General features: G+C 38.0%; 2 protein-coding genes across 3 annotated transcripts in view; both read left to right on the top strand.

Annotated features, from left to right (window-relative positions):
• LOC130672897 (lachesin) overlaps nucleotides 1-16622 on the top strand; it is a 670825-nt gene that overhangs the window by 31061 nt on the left and 623142 nt on the right. The window lies entirely within an intron of this gene.
• On the top strand, nucleotides 5768-6289 carry LOC130673390 (insertion element IS476 uncharacterized 39.2 kDa protein-like). Its single transcript, XM_057478380.1, has one exon. It carries the CDS (start codon nucleotides 5768-5770, stop codon nucleotides 6287-6289), a length of 522 nt encoding a protein of 173 aa, XP_057334363.1.

Raw genomic sequence — 16622 nt, 5'->3', positions numbered from 1 at the left:
TCATTGGGTTACTTAACTCAAAGTTACATAATATTCGGTTGATGGAAAAAAGTATAGATAATTTTTTTCATGGATTTGATGTGCTTGATAATAGTACAAATATTGATTAAAATAAAAAATGATTAGAAATAATTATCAATATAAAGTAGATTGTCATGGTTAAGATGTCATAAGATGAACAGTCGTCGGGATGATTTATCTCACAGATATATTGTCGGGGATTAATTGTCCGAGGATGATTAGTCGCGCGGATAATTTGTCGGGGATGAGTTGTCGGGGATGAAATGTTTTGGGACCAAAACGCGTGACACCTCTTAAAATCCATCAGAACACTATTTTTTTAGGAGCTTGGCATTAAAATGGAAATAACTAGAAAATCATGCAGAATTAAAAAAAAATTTATTCGAGATAATTTATAGGAAATAAAATTGTCTACAAAAAAGATTTCAAGACATTTTATGATAAGTCTAATAGTTTCACCGAAAAAGTAAAAAGATCTCAAAATTTAACTTGATTCGAGGTCCCATAACTTTTAAACAGATGGATTTATCAAAAAATGATAAGAGAAAGTCTTTGTAGAGCGTTAAATTCCCTAAAAAATTATGCTGGGTCTATTCATACAATAAGCCATTGCCAAGGTAAAAAATTCCAAACTAAAAAAAATTTTTTTTCCCATGTTATTTAAATGGGAATTCGAATTTTTGATGCACTAAGCTCCTAATTGACTTGAAATTTTTTTTCAAGCGGAAGTATTTTTTCTGTACTATAAATTGTTAGTTTTTCAGGTAGGACAAAAAAAAATATAGCCTAAATATGAAACACCCTAATATATATATTGTAACGAATGTGAAACTGATCTTTAAAATATTTGAATAGCTAGAAAACAAATGCCTTCTTCTCTTGTTTTATAGATGCGCGACCAAAGTCAGTCAGTCATATATTGACAACTAAACAGCATACGTCTTGTATCAATAAACTATATCGCTCTCTTGCTTTCTTTACTGCTGTTAATTGTGGTGTTGTTATTTCTAATATAAGTGTGTTATTATTGTAGTGTATAAGTGATATTAATTTAAGATACCAATCACTACAATATATATTAGGGTGGCCATTGAAAATTAAATTTTCTCAGACGCCCTATAAAATGCTTCTTTTTAGTGAAAAAATACGTGGAGAATCTTGTTTTTTCGTTTTAAGTAAAGAGAACACGTGCCGAAGGACGATCTTACGCTGGTAGGAATCGCCAAGGCTGACTATAGGCCTAGCCTTGGGCCTGTTGTCACTTGCCAAGCTTCGGCAGCTGACCATTGGCTCAAGCCTCGGCCAGGGCTTGGCCCAATGGTTTGATTATGTTAAGCCAAGTCTTGGCAGCTAACCATTGTCCCATGTCTAGGCCAAGGCTTGGTCCAATGGTTTCATTAAATTAAGCCGAGCCTTGGGTAGTGACCATTGGCCCAAGCTTCGGCCAGGGCCAGGCCCTATGGTTTGATTTTTGTTGAATCGAGCCATTTGCCGCTGACCATTGGCCCAAGGATCGTCCGAGGCTGGGGCCGATAGTTTAATTTTTGTCAAGCCGAACCTTGGCAGCTGATCATTGTCCAATGCCTCAGCCTAGGTTAAATTTTTATTTAATATTAAAATTAGCGACTTTACATGTATCTATATAAATGTATATAGAGAAGACCAGAACATAACGGTCCATCGAGTATACGATTAATGTCAAGAGTTAAAATATTCTAAAAAGTAAAATTATTTGATATACAATCATTTTCATTTAGTTAGTTATTGCTATGTACAAAACTTTAATTACCATAAATGTTAAAGTTTAATAAGCAATATAGCAGTGCTACTTGATCTTACTCTTAATTTATTCATTTACATCAAATCATAAAATTACAAATTAATAAATATACGTCATTACTTATCAGACAATTTTAAGTTTATTAAATAAAACTTAATTTTACTTCATCTTTATGATCTAATATTTCTGAATTAAATTGTATTTAAATAATTAACAAGCAAAAAAATCATGATTATCTGAACATCAGATTTAGCACAATAGATAGCGTCCCGGCCTAGTAATCAGAAGGATCTCAGTTCGAACCCCGGTAGCCCCCAAATAATTTTATTCGTTATTTCAGTAATTAGTTATTTAGACTCCGATGTAATGTCGATAAAAGCGTGATTAAACTGTTTTTTAATTATATTTATTAATTTAAATAATAATATTTTAAATCAAGCATTGAGTGGGCCTCAGATTTTTTGCTCCCCGAGGTTTGGCCGAGGCTTGATATTTTGTTTCCCAAGGCTTGGGACATGGACATCATCCAAGGCTTGGACCAATGCTCACCCAATGGTTCAACCAAGGCTTGACCAAGGCTTAGAACTCTGGTATGACGACTGGCCGATGCCTAGTCCGAGCCTTGTCTAATGGTCCCTTCCTACCAGGGATAAGTTTATTTTTCGATACAATCACGGTTTTTTCAAATACACTGGTCACAGAAATTAAGGGATAGAATAAAAATCCGAAATTTTCATGTGACTTTCAACATGCTGTAACTCGGTAAAAAATGGTCGTAGAAAAAAAATGAAAAAAAGCAAATTGTAGCCTAAACTTTCTAGTTTTCAGATCTGGACCTCAAATTTTTTTAATCATGCACGGTTCCGGAGTAATCATAAGAAAACTGACGAAAAGAAAATTTTCAAAATTTTTGCTGGCCTTTCAATAACTCTATGGGCGTCAATAAATTTTTTTTAATAATCCGACCTCATGACTCTTTTAGGAAATTTTATGCCTTTTAATTTGGCGGCCTGAAAAAGTCTCTACAACAATTTGGCGCGGAGTTATCATTGATCAAAGCAAAAAAGTCCATTTTGACTTTGATAATTAATAACTCCGGACGTATTGGTCGTACAGAGAATGGAAGCAGGGTTTTGAAAACTGGCAAAGATTCTCTATAAGGCAAAATTAGTGACTTTTGATAGGAAAAATTTTTTTAAAAGCGATATTGTTGAGCAAAAAACAGGTCAACATTCACAAATTTAAGGATATTCGGAAATCTTGCTATAACTTTAGATATAACGGATGAACAAAGGATATCTTAAAAACAGAAAAACTACCAACTATGGTGATTTTTGAAAAAATTGATAAATTTAAAGCTTCGGGGCACTAAGAAAGAAAAATCGCAGCGATTTGAAATTTTCAGGGTTTTTTCAGGACACTTTGAGGTTGAGAAAAAACAAAAATATCCTTTGTTCATCCGTTATATCCAAAGTTATATCAAAATTCCCGAATATCCTTAAATTTGTGAATTTCGACCTGTTTCTTACCAAACAATATCGCTTGAATAAAAATTTTTCTATCAAAAGCCACTAATTTTGCCTTATAGAGAATGTTTTCCAGTTTTGAAAACCGTGCTTTCATTCTCTGTGCGACCAATACGTCCGGAGTTATTGATTATCAAAGCCAAAATAGACTTTTTTGCTTTGATTAATGATAACTCGGCGCCAAATCGTCGTAGAGCCTTTTTCAGGCCGCCAAATTAAAGGGCATAAAATTTCCTAAAAGAATCATAAAAACGAATTATTCAAAAAAATTTATTGACGCCCATAGAGTTATTGAAAGACCAGCGAAAATTTTTTTTTCGTCGGTTTTTTTATGATTACTCCAATATACCTTACCTCGTGGATTCTGGCTCAGATCTATCCGTATATCCATATGAACAGCTAAAATACAAGCTAGCGCCAGTAGGTTATCAACTACGTGCCGCAAACGGTTCTCTAATCGAAACATACGGCTTCATCACGTTATCTATGAACCTAGGTCTGCGCAGAGAATTCACCTGGAAATTCATAATAGCTGACGTCACCAAGCCGATTATTGGAGCTGACTTCTTGAGTTATTTTAACTTACTAGTCGACTTCAAGAACAAACAATTGCGTGACGGCACCACTGGTCTCAACTCCCAAGTCCACTCAACCCGAGAGGATGCCAATTGCATCAAATTGGTAGAAGGTGAGACAAAGTATTAGGAACTGCTAAGAAAGTACCCAGCAATCACTCGCCCAGAGGAAATCACAGTCAAGAAAAAACACTCTGTAGTTCATCACATTAAAACTACTCCGGGACCACCAATAGCATGCAAAGCAAGACGACTAGCGCCAAATAAGCTCAAAATTGCCCAGGAAGAATTCCGCCAAGTGGTAAAACTGGGCATCGCACGCCCGACAACCAGTCCATGGGCATCCCCACTACACCTCGTCCCCAAGAAGTCGGGAGATTGGCGTCCCTGTGGTGATTACCGGCAACTCTACACACGCACGATCCACAACAGCTATCCTATTAGACGTATGGACGACTTCCCAGCAGCATTGAACGGTAAGAAAATATTCTCTGTTATAGATTGGGTTAAGGCCTTCAATCAGATTCCAGTCGCTGAGGAAGACATCGAAAAAACCGCCATCATCACACTATTTGGGCTATTCGAGTTTGCCTTCATGACCTTTGGCATGAGGAATGCAGGTCAAACCTTCCAGAGCTTCATTGATGAAGTCACCAGGAATCTGGATTTCGTTTTCCCGTACATGGACGACACCCTAGTAGCATCAGAAGACGAAGAACAACATAGCCAACACCTGGACATACTTTTCAAGCGTCTCGAAGAGTGCGTCATCATAATCAACGTTGCCAAGTGCGTTTTGGGCCAGCGAGAGGTAAAATACTTGGGTTATATCATCAACGAAAAAGGTATCAAGCCGTCACCTGACAAGGTGGATGCAATTACTAACCTCAAAGTCCCGAGTACGATTTCCGTTCTGCGCAATTTTCTAGGTACAATTAATTTTCACAGAAAGTTCGTCACAGACACAGCGAGAATCCTGGCACCACTGAACAAACTCCTCATGAGTTCGACGAGGCCAATCAAGCTCTAGCAGACACAATCTTGCTAGTTCACCCTGATGACATCGCTCCTTGGGCCATCTTCACCGACGCATCAAATTACGCTATTGGCGTGGTACTCCAACAGCATGCTGACAACCAGTGGCAACCACTTGAATTTTTCAGCAAGAAACCACAACCTTCTATCGTTAATTTGTCCACATACAACCGCGAGCTGCACGCTGTCTATGAGGCAGTACGCATTTTCGATACATCTTCGAAGGTAAGCCAGTCACTGTATTTACCGACCATAAACTGTTGTACGCTTTTCTGCAGCGCCCAGAAAGAGCCTCGCAATGGCAGTTCCGGCGCTTAGACTTCATCGAACAGTTCACGAGAGACATCCGCCACGTCTCTGGTCAACAAAACATTGTTGCAGGCATGCTGTCGCGCGTTGAAGCTATCTCAACCTCTATCACTACTCAGGAGTTGGTATTCGCGCAAACAAGAGACCAGGAACTTCAGAACCGTCGCAACGACCTGAACCTAGCGGTCCAATGACAAGCAATAACCTTCGAAGACCATCCAATCGCGGTTCACTGTGATGTTTCATCAGGGAAACCGAGACCATACATTCCCGGTCCTCTAAGGAAACAAGTTTTCGACTTTCTACACTCGCTAGCTCACCCTGAAGCCAAAGCATTCATAAAGCTAGTGGCAGAGAGATACATGTAGCCATCGACGAGGAAAGACTGCCGAACATGGGCAAAAGCTTGTCTCGAATTCCAGCTTAACAAAATACACCGACACGTCTCTGCACCACTAGCTCGTTTCGACTTACCTACGCAGAGATTCGAACACATCCACATTGACCTGGTCACTTACCCAATGTCACGAGGATACACAAAATGCCTGACAATCATCGACCAGTTCACGCGTTTTCCCGAGGCTATACCACTCGAAAATGCAGACGCTGACACGGTAGCAGTGGAATTAATTAGACACTGGATATCTAGATATGGAGTACCATTGCGAATTACCTCTGATCAAGGAACTCAATTCTCAGCAGTCTTGTTTCAAGCACTGATGCGAATCCTAGGAGTCAAATACCTTCGCACGACGCCATATCACCCAGCTTCCAACGGTTTGGTAGAGCGTCTACACAGACAACTCAAAGCCGCACTGCTATGCCACAATGACATCTGGTTCGACGCTTTGCCTGCCGTCTTGCTCAGGCTTAGAGCAGCCTGGAAAGAAGATCTACAAGCCACACCCGTTGAGCTTGTATACGGTGAGCCAATCCGCATACCAGGAGAACTATTAGTTCCCTCAAATAAACACGCGGATGCACCAGGTGTTTTGCAAGACCTACAAGCACATTTTAATAACCTGGCACCGGCCGAAACATAGCGTCATGGAACACGTTCTGTTTTTTGTTTCAGTGACCTGAGAACCGGTACCCACGTTTTGGTGCGCAATAACCAGATCGGACCATCCTTCTCAGCACCCTACGAAGGTCCATTCGAAGTCATCGCTAGACACGATAAATACTTTATCGTAAATTACAAGCGTGCTAACACGTTAATCTCAATAGATCGTATGAAACCAGTTTACTTCATCAACGACGTTAAATAATTTTTTTTAAATCAATTAGTCAATCAGTATTATTTTGTTTGTTTTCGTTTGTAAATAGCTTTGTTAATGTTCTGTTAGTATGTTATATTTTTTTTTAAGAAGGAAAGTATTGTAGCGATAGCTACCTTAACTTTAAGTCCCCACTCGGGCGATTTCGGTGAGACTCGAGTACTGTCGTCAGCTGCGAGCCTCACGCACACATATAACTGGAGAGACACGACGTTGTTAAGTGTCGACTACACTCTATTACGTTATACCTTTGTATTCTCTCGTAATAAATATCACGTTAATGTTTAATCTGGACTTTTATTTATAATTTAAGTAGTGATTTAATATATTCCTATAACAATAAATCCTACATATTGTAACCGAATACCTAGTCACCTGGAATCCGTCAGGCGACGCGGCTCGGCACACTCGTGGCTCACCTGTCTCGTCGAATGTTGGGCGCCAGGTGATGATCACCACAGGTTCACAGCTCGTACAATTTCCACGCCGCTCAGGGTAGCGGGTCAGGATAAGGGATAGGCACTTACGTACTAACCAGTAAATGAGAGATGTTGTTCTTTTGTTTTTATTTTAGAAAGAAAAATTTTTAAGGTTGATTTTATTTAATCCACAACCTTACATAACGTCTACTCCATACCACAAGCCAATCCCCGTCACAGACTCGATAGAAACAAAAAAAAACAACGAATTCTCACGCTCGACTCAATATAATCCAAAGAATAAAAAAAATAATCACTTTTGACTCGATATAAACCAAAAATAAAAGAAAATAATCACCTGTGACTCGATATAAACAAAAAAAAATAAACAATCTCAAACTCAACCCGTCCGGCCCACCGCCGATACCACGTTCACACACTTCGCCCTTTAGCTGTCAACTCGTCTCATTCATCCATCCCTCTCACGCCGCGTATACGACCGATCAACTACTCTGTATAGTTGGCAGCGCCCGGATGTCAATTCGACGACGTTACGCGACTACAGGTCCCCTCCAAGAGTAATTACCGACAATTGCTCGGCTCGACATACGACACCGCTCTATACGTCAACACGCTGTCAACTTTCGCCGTTCCACCATCACACATCTCCCGCCGTTTTCACAACGTGACGAGGCTCAAGTACGGGTTACACAACACAGTTGTAAATAAAAAAACAACTACCGGGTCCACACTCGGTGCAATTAATAACCACAGTAACGCGCCAAAACAAAATTAACAATAATAAACAACAAAAAAAATAATGAAATTACTAATAATATTCCAAGGGGTAATTAATAATTAAAAAAAAATATAACAAGAATAATAATAATATTCCAAAATGATAATGAATAAATAAAAACCACTACCCGATTACAGTACATCAAATACCACACGGTGTACCAGCCGAAACAGCTCGAACCGGTCTCACCCGACGACACACTCGGCAACTTGCGATGGAGTCTGCCGGCAAAAAAAAACAATCTTAGGTCACCCCAGACCAAAAATAAAAAAATAATTATTGAATAAAGAATTGCAATTTGTATTTTACTCCAATCCCTAAGGTACTGCTCCCGGTTAGAGGTGTTTCTGAGGGAACGAAAGACAACCCGCTCACCTTTGCCGTCACGCTCTCGCCTTCCTTCGATGTCTGGCCGCCACGTAGTCAGCAACACTTATCCTGATACAGGTCGCCAGTAGCTCCCGCAATGTCTAGTCGCCGTACACGGCACAATTTGATCCGCAGAATCGTCAACCACCAATAATCCCGGACTCCACAAGTAATCAATAGCAATTTTTACAATAAACGTCGTCTTTTTAAACACCAATTAGCAACAAAAAAAACAATCAGCCTCGTGTTGGCACTTTCACAGTACGATCCAGAATGGCGGCGGCTGTTCCGTGTTTTTCCACTGCAACTCCTGGTTCAGGGCTTTTCCACTGGGCAGCGCCTCGACCACGTCTAGGGACTGGTTAGAACAGTCGCTGTCTCTTACGCCACTCAGTCACTCTTAGTCAGGGCTTCCCCACTTGGCGGCGCCTCGATCACGTCTAGGGACTGGTTAGAACAGTCGCTGTCTCTCAGCTCTTCTCGGCTGTTGTACTTGGGATCTCATTGGTCGTCAAAGTACCCGCCCCTTACTAAAGTTGTCCTGCCTCAGCCTCGGCACTTTGCGTCAATGAATGGCTCGGCTACTCGTTACGGCAGCCACTTCACCGGCTCGGCACTTGTCATCTCTTGTCCACTAGGCTCCGTCGCTAGCGGTGGCTCCCCCTCGTGTCGGCACCCGAGTTGCCTTTATTTCCCCGCCACTTAGCATCTAAATACTAAAACTAACGACTTATCCTACTTACGACTACTTCTTACAAATCTATCCTCGTTACGCATTATGGATTGCCTCGGATCTTTCTCGTCCCGGAGTGCCAACCTAATTTTACTAAAAGAGAAAAAAAAAACTTAACCATTACGAGTGGCCGCAGCGACCTGCCAGAAAGAATAACTTTTAATCATACAAACAGAAACAAAGGGAAATTTAATAGGATAGTCCAATATTGGAGTATGAATAATACTCCATTTAATTATCATTTATATATATAAATATATATATATATATATATATATATTAAGTGGTTAAGGTAATATTAAATATAATAAATAAATTATTTAAACTAACTAACTACATATGTTAAATAAATGTTTTTATTTAACGAACAAATGTAGCACAGTAAAATTAAGCATACAATGGAAAATGCTTAGATGCGTGTATGCAGCCCAGCGGTATAACTTGTTGTGTCTCTACGAATGAGGTAAAGACAGAAAACGGAAAAATCGATGTTCGGCGTAGATTGCCGAAATTAATCGATTGCATGTCATTGTAGCAACGCTTCATATATGCATATATGTACCTACGTACGTATGTAAATATTCTGTAACTTCTGAACGTATCAACTGATTTAGATCGTTGGGGTAGCATTTGAAGCAGCTTGTTGATTCCTACATGGACCGAAAAATTGAGCTCAATGGGTGCAGTACGTTGGGAGTTATCCAAAAATAAATTTTCAAAAAAATGTTTTTTTCAGATAACTTCTAACCTACTTCATGGATTAATTTCAAAACTTAGTCAACTCTAAAGCTCTATAAGCTACGTCTTATGTTACCTCAACCATCAAAATTGGATCAGTTTTTCGAGAGATATCGTTGTCGAAAAAAATTCAAAAAAAAATTTTTTTTTAATAAAGTCAAAATCGTTCAACGTAACATAAACATCGTAACTTAACACAAGAACTCAGTTTTGCTATTCTTGAGCGTGGAGAAAATTTTCTTGGTTGAAGAAAATTATGTTCTCAATGAATGAATACTAATCTTACCCTCTCGATCTTGCACTAGCACAGTTTCATGGTAGATTCATATGATCCTTTCAGTATCTGTTATAATGTCGTAACTAACACTATTCCAAATTATTGATAATAATATCTTTATTTTAAACTAACAGATCCCACCCGCTTTGCGGGGTAATAGAAAATTATTAGTAATGTAAAATATGTACTTCATTTTAATGGGAAAATTTTTTTAAAATGATTGAATAATTTTTTTCCAATTTTCTTCAAAAACTATATTTGAAAACGATAATTTTGGAAAAAACGCCCTAATAATTTGATTTTTGAAAAAGTTATAGCTCATTGAAAAAAAAGGCGTTTTTTTATGAAATTCGTAATTTTGTTTTGGTTGGGTAAAAAATTTTGACGAAGTTCTCAGAAATGTTTCTGATCGAGAAAAGAAAGAGAAAAAGTTTTAAGCCAAAACGAAGGGAATCGGGTTTCAAATTGGTCTATTTGGCGTGGAATGCCCCAGATATAACGTTCTTTTGTTTCATCTGGAAAAAAGAACGATCGATAATCGATAAAGTTTATTAAAATGAAATTTGAAAAAAAACTAGTTTTTGTCATCAAACTGACAATAATATATAGCTAAAATCCTTTTTTGAAATACGCCGAAGTTTATGGTGCAAATTTCATGTCAAAATATTCAGTAGTTTTTGCGTGATTATAACTCAATTCTGGAGGAAGACTATAGTTGATAATCGTCGTGCATGGCCTGCTCAAGACTCAAAATTGACCTTGAGCCTTGAGCAGTTCTGGAGCGAGCCATGCGTAACTGCCATAAGTTACTGGTGCAAGAAATGCACCAGAAACTTTTCAACTGCACCGTATTTAAGATATCTTGAATATTCTTGTGTACAATGCCTTGAGCAAGTTATGTACAAGTCTTAATGAAGATTTCTTGCTACAGGATCTTGAGCAAGACCCATTGGTAGAAAAAGACTTTAGCGACTAGGGCTTTCGATCAAGGCACTGGCACCAAAATCTTACTCAAGCATGTGTTACTTGAGAATAACGCAAAGCCTCGAGCAAGTATAGATTACGATGTTAACATCGTAAAATTTGAGCATTTGATGGAATATAAATTTTAAATAAGAGTATAAAATAGAAATCACTCGGCCGTTGGAGCCGAACATGGGATCTTTGGAGTGTGTACTGTTCGACGCTTTGGACCACTCCGCAACAGAAGGGCTTATAAGTTCGGGTAGTTTTTAAGATCCTTATAAGCGACATAAATATACAGTCACAAGTCACAAGAACGCCTTTTATCATAGACACAGCTACTATTTGAAAATTACGATGTACTCTCTAAGGATAAATAAGTGAAATAAGTGAATATTTACTAATTCGGAGTGCCAACTGAACCACTTTTTGAAATTAGTGGTTCGGTTTGCACTTGGAATTAGTGAATATTCACTTATTTTCACTAATTCATGTTTAGAGAGTAATATTGTAATTTTTCTAACTTATATCGTATTGTAACAGAAGCACTACTGTAGTATTTATTTTATTCAGAATTAAAAAGAAAGACAAAGAGAGAAATAAATATAGTTTTTGAATTTTGATTTTTACTTCATTCTTTTTACGATGTTAACATTGTAATTTTTTAAATAATTTTCAATCCAAAAAGTCTTTGTTAAAACTACGATGCTAAATAGTAAAAAATGTGACCTACTATGTAAATATCAAAATAAGACATTTAGAAGTTGATGTTGATGGAAGTATAGTCCACAATTACGATGTTAACATTGTAAATTTCAGTGGAATTTCCTTTCCGTGTATTGCAAGCGTATGGGGTTATATATTTCATATTTACACACATATATAATCTGTGAAGAAAGGACACTCGATCTGTACCAGTGATTTCAATATCTCAATCACAAAACTTTTCAAAAAACTATTGGTTAAATTTTCCTTGAAAAGATGGTACAGTACTATTGCAAGTTCATGGATTTATATACTTCATAATTATATACAAACATATCGTTTGTAAAACAAGGGCACTCGATCTGTAATTATTATCTGCAATAATATTTTATTCTTTTTGTTGTCAGAATATTTCTTTGGAAGATATTTCGTCCACAGATATTTTGTCCTGAGGATACTTTGTCTAAAGGATACTTTGTCCAAGGATTGTTTGTCAAAAGATATTTTGTCTCGAGGAAATTTTGTTGGGATATTCTATCCGAGGATCTAAAGTCATAGAACCGAAGCTTTTTGGTCCGAGTTGTATGGTGATCAGCAAAACGTGAATCGTGACACTCCAACTCTAAACAGCTTCAAAGCATTTTGTCGAGAACATTACCGCAACAAGGCTGATGAAAAGAGCTCTGCAGTCAGCGTAAAAGAAGTTCGTTCAAGTCTGAATAATGGTAAGAACTGGGTTACAACGGGTTCGAATGGCATTAACTTAGTGTGGTGGAAGAAACTTCCTTCTACCCATAGTCATCTAGCCGGGATATTTTCAGTTTTTATCAGAGGTAGCGAACCAATTTTTAGTTGGCTTGTAGAATGGCGAACCGTGTTCATCTCTACAAAAGGTGACTTGTTTGACCCAAAAGACTACGGGTCTATCATCTGTCTGAATGCGGTTGATAAGATTTTTGCTAAAATCTTAAACGATCTCATTCTAAAGGAGAGAGATGCTGTTTGGCAGCAGCTCTACGAATATCGTGGCAGCAAAAAAGACCGGTCAAGTTTCAAAGCAAATCTGGTAGTGAATTGTTGTTTCATGAAAATAGGCAGAAAGTTTTTAATATAAGGCAGCAATCTACGCGTCAAAATCTCTTGGTCTCGGGAGGAAAAAACCCTCTTACTGAATTCCCTAAAGAGCAATTCTGCAGCAAAAACTGCTCAGTTCGCACATGGATAAGTCCATACACAGCGTGTTTTTCAAAAACGTGTGTGATCATGGCTTGTCTACCCAGCTGACGTTTTCCTTCTTCAAATCAGATGGTATGATGTACAAGACTGAAGGGTATATTTTTGCTTGCCAAGATGGTGTAATCAACATTCTCGAATACCGTGCTAAAGTGCACCAGATACAGCTGCCGACACAGTGTGTAGGGTGTGTAAGCAATTCACTGAGAAGCTTATGCATCTTTTATCAGCATGTCTTGTGCTGGCAAGAGGTGCATACTTTCAGCGTCACAATGCTGCTCTGCGAGTACTTTACTATCACCTTAGCAATGCACACGGTATCGATAAAACACCAATGCTGCTTTATTTGCCCGGAGATATTCCGCAAGCTGTTGAGAATGACCGTTGTCGTATTTATTGGAACGTGCCATTCGCAACAACGCGGAAGATTGATCATAACAAACCTGATTGTGTTCTCTTCGATAAGACCACTCGTAAAGTTTATGTCATTGATTTCTCAGCACCAGCTGAGCTCAACATCATAGTTAAAAAAGAGTACAAACAACGGATATCTCAGGATCGCATATGGACTCATCCGCAATCAAAAATGCTAATACTCATAAACATATCATACACTTACCGTAAACTTAACTCCATATTAATCACATGCATACGTAACCCTACTCTCACATACTCAATACTTAACTCCAGATACACTATACATACTCATACTGATAATAACCAGATACTCACCACTTACACCATACTCTCATTACCCAAACTCTACCTCCTACTCAATCTCAATACTCGAAATTAATCATCGATACTGGACTCTTTCTTCAAGTCCTTGGTATAATTGTAATCATAACAAAATTTAACGTTACAAACGCCTTCTTCCTAGAAGACAGGCTTGCCTGGCAAGCCTTTAGGCTTTCAATCTCGCTTCATCTTAATGATTCAACTGGCAATCGAAACCACGACTTAAGTCGTATCTTCGACTCCCACAGTATCTCGGGAATGATACCACATAAATGAGGGTACCTCACAACGTAGAAAAAAATAACCAGAAAAATTTTGTTTGCCATGAAGGCGAGGGGTTGGACACCAGACTGAAATGGCGGTATCAGACGCAAGTCTGTAGCGGTAAAATGTTCTCCAGGACATCCAATTTCATCGTAAGCTAAATACGGATCGGGATAACTAAGAAATTTTGTTCTACAACGAGAACGGTAACATTTCATTTTGTTTATAACATTCCGCTCTGTGATACATTATCTCGGTACTCTACACTAGAATCTAGAACTTTAATGAGTTGTTTACGGCTATTTGTGGTGGTATTTTTCCGAGTCTTTTCCTTGGTGACGCTGTTCAAACTCCTCTCTCAGTACACAGCGTCCGGCGCTGAGACAGTATCATCCTTGACGCTACTACTACTCTTCACAAGCCGGACACTTGTTTGGGGTAATACCTTTTCGTTCACAACATCGGCAGAACTTGGCAAGACCTTGCTCAGTCTTCTCAGGACAGTCCAAGAAGCGGTCGCCTTCTCGGTGACAGTTTCAAGACAGTGGATGGATTTGTGGCGGTAGCAAACGGTGTCTCTTGTGAAACCGCCTGTGGTTTTCAGCATGAAGGAGATGGCTGGCGGGCCGCCTATTAGTCCCTTCGGTTTGTTGAGATTTGTTTGGCGCTCCTGCTAGATCAAGTCGAACTTGGGTCTTAACAGGAAGTGGTGGACCACTTGCTGTCGAAGCTGGTGATGGTTGGTGAATCGATCGACCCCTTTCGGCCAATGCTCGAGACGTTTCCGGAATTAGACTCATTTTAGATCTTGGACAGACATCATGCCAAGTGTCTTAGTTTCCACTACGAAATGTCCCCAGACAATATCTGAATCGTTTATTTGAGAATCCCCATAAGTCATGTTTATTCCGAAATTGGGTGTTTTGCATTTTTAGGTTCCTTGGATGTCCCTCCATAGAAATCAATCAAAATATGCATCAAATCAGCGTTTAAACAAAAATTAACGGGGTGACAGCAATTTCATTTAATTGAGAAACCTCATTTGCCAATTACTCAAATAAACTTATGCGATTTTAGTTTCATAGAAATAATTTTTTTTTTTATTTAAAATTCGCGCTTTTTCGGGAAATTAATTTAAAACGTTATTTTATTGTTGCCTGTTGTATGATTAATTAAAATGTTTAAATTAATTATAATTTGTTGTAATTTCTGAGTTTTAGAGTCCAAATACGTATTTAATACTTCATTTTATCAGTGTAATAAATGATTTGAGTGGAAACGTTTAAAAAAACAATGATTTTATATCTTTTTTCCGTTTGGTTGAAAAATCCCATAAGTCAATTAACTTTAAATAATTTTTTTAAGTAGTTTCAATTAAAAAATCGAATTTTTCTTGTTGGAATCTTTTCCAGAGGCGCTAGCATTATTGTATTCGATTATTTAATTATTATTTTAATGTCAAGTTTTTCCAAAAAAATGTTTTTTGTGTTTCCTGAAAAATTTTATTTTCTTGACTGATGGGGTTTCTCAAATAAACGATTCATCTCTTCACGACGAAATCTCCTCAAAAACTTATCCACGGCAGATGAAAATGCATGAAATCCCCGGACAAAATATACCAGGAACAATATATCTCTGTGACGAAATACAAAAAAAAAAATCTGTCTATCGGTTGACCCTGCGGGCCATCCCCAAAACTTCCCACTGTTTTCAAGCTCCTTGAGCTCAAAAATACTATTGTATCCCATTCTTTTCGAAAAAAACCGTTTTTAGCATGCCTTTTTCCCATCATATCTTACGAACGAATGAACCGATTTTGATGGTTGAGGCGGCAATCGACGTGTTTTATTGAGTTCTAGAGCTGATTAGATTTTGAAGTCGATCGTTCGAGTTGTTTCTGAGAAATCAATAAAAAACTAAAAAAAAAAAAATTTTTTTTCCGTAATTCGCCAATATTTTCGAATCTACTTGATCAAATGATTCGAAATTTTCAGAAAAGTTGATGGCCAACAAGCTCTGTCGATTGCCACCTAAACCATCCAAATCGATTCATTACTTAAAAAGTTATAAGCCGGTCACACACATACATACACACACACACACACACACACACACACACACACACACACACACACACACACACACATACATACATACATACATACATACATACATACAGACACTCGGACATCATTCTGAAAATAGCCAGAATAACTTCCTAGGACCTCAAGACGTCGACATCTGATGAAATTTCGATTTTCGCAAATCGGGGTGAAAACAATAACTTCCCAATTTTTCGAAAATCGTCGATTTTCTTAGTGGGAAGTTAAAAAAAGTTTTATTTTTAGATTCGGTCTACTGCGGTTTGGGTCCAAGACGGGAAATTTCAGGAATGGCCTGCAAGGTCAACCGCTTTCTTTTCGCCTATTGAAGCATATTAATAAGGGATTTCCAATGAATGAAAAAAATTATTGGAGAACATTAATTAGCTTCGTACCATGATGTCCCCTTTTACCATGGATTTTATGTGTATTTACTCGAAAATAGACTAACACATAAGCTTGTTATCGTGCTGTGCCCTGTTTTTAAGGATTTGTGTGCGTGATTTTCTCATGATTTTATGCATAATTTTTCTCATGATTTTGTGCGCGATTTTTCTCATAATTTTCACATTTTTTTATAGTTGTCAGTACATTCAGTTCAAAGATATTCTCACAACGAATATTTTGTCACAAGGATATATTGAAATGAAACACGGCATTTCATCTGGGAATATTAACGCACGTAACTATATAACGACAGATCGAAATACACGAAAAATTCTTCTATGAAATTCTACTTTATTAATCAAATGCACTTAT

Source organism: Microplitis mediator, chromosome 8, assembly GCF_029852145.1.
Source record: "Microplitis mediator isolate UGA2020A chromosome 8, iyMicMedi2.1, whole genome shotgun sequence".
Taxonomy (NCBI): domain Eukaryota; kingdom Metazoa; phylum Arthropoda; class Insecta; order Hymenoptera; family Braconidae; genus Microplitis; species Microplitis mediator.
Note: the sequence above shows the minus strand (reverse complement) of the source record. Positions and strands in the feature narration are given on the sequence as shown.

Bases quoted from the DNA above. Each gene is read 5' to 3' on its own strand.
- LOC130673390 (XM_057478380.1), top strand. From the start codon at position 5,768: ATGTCACGAGGATACACAAAATGCCTGACAATCATCGACCAGTTCACG.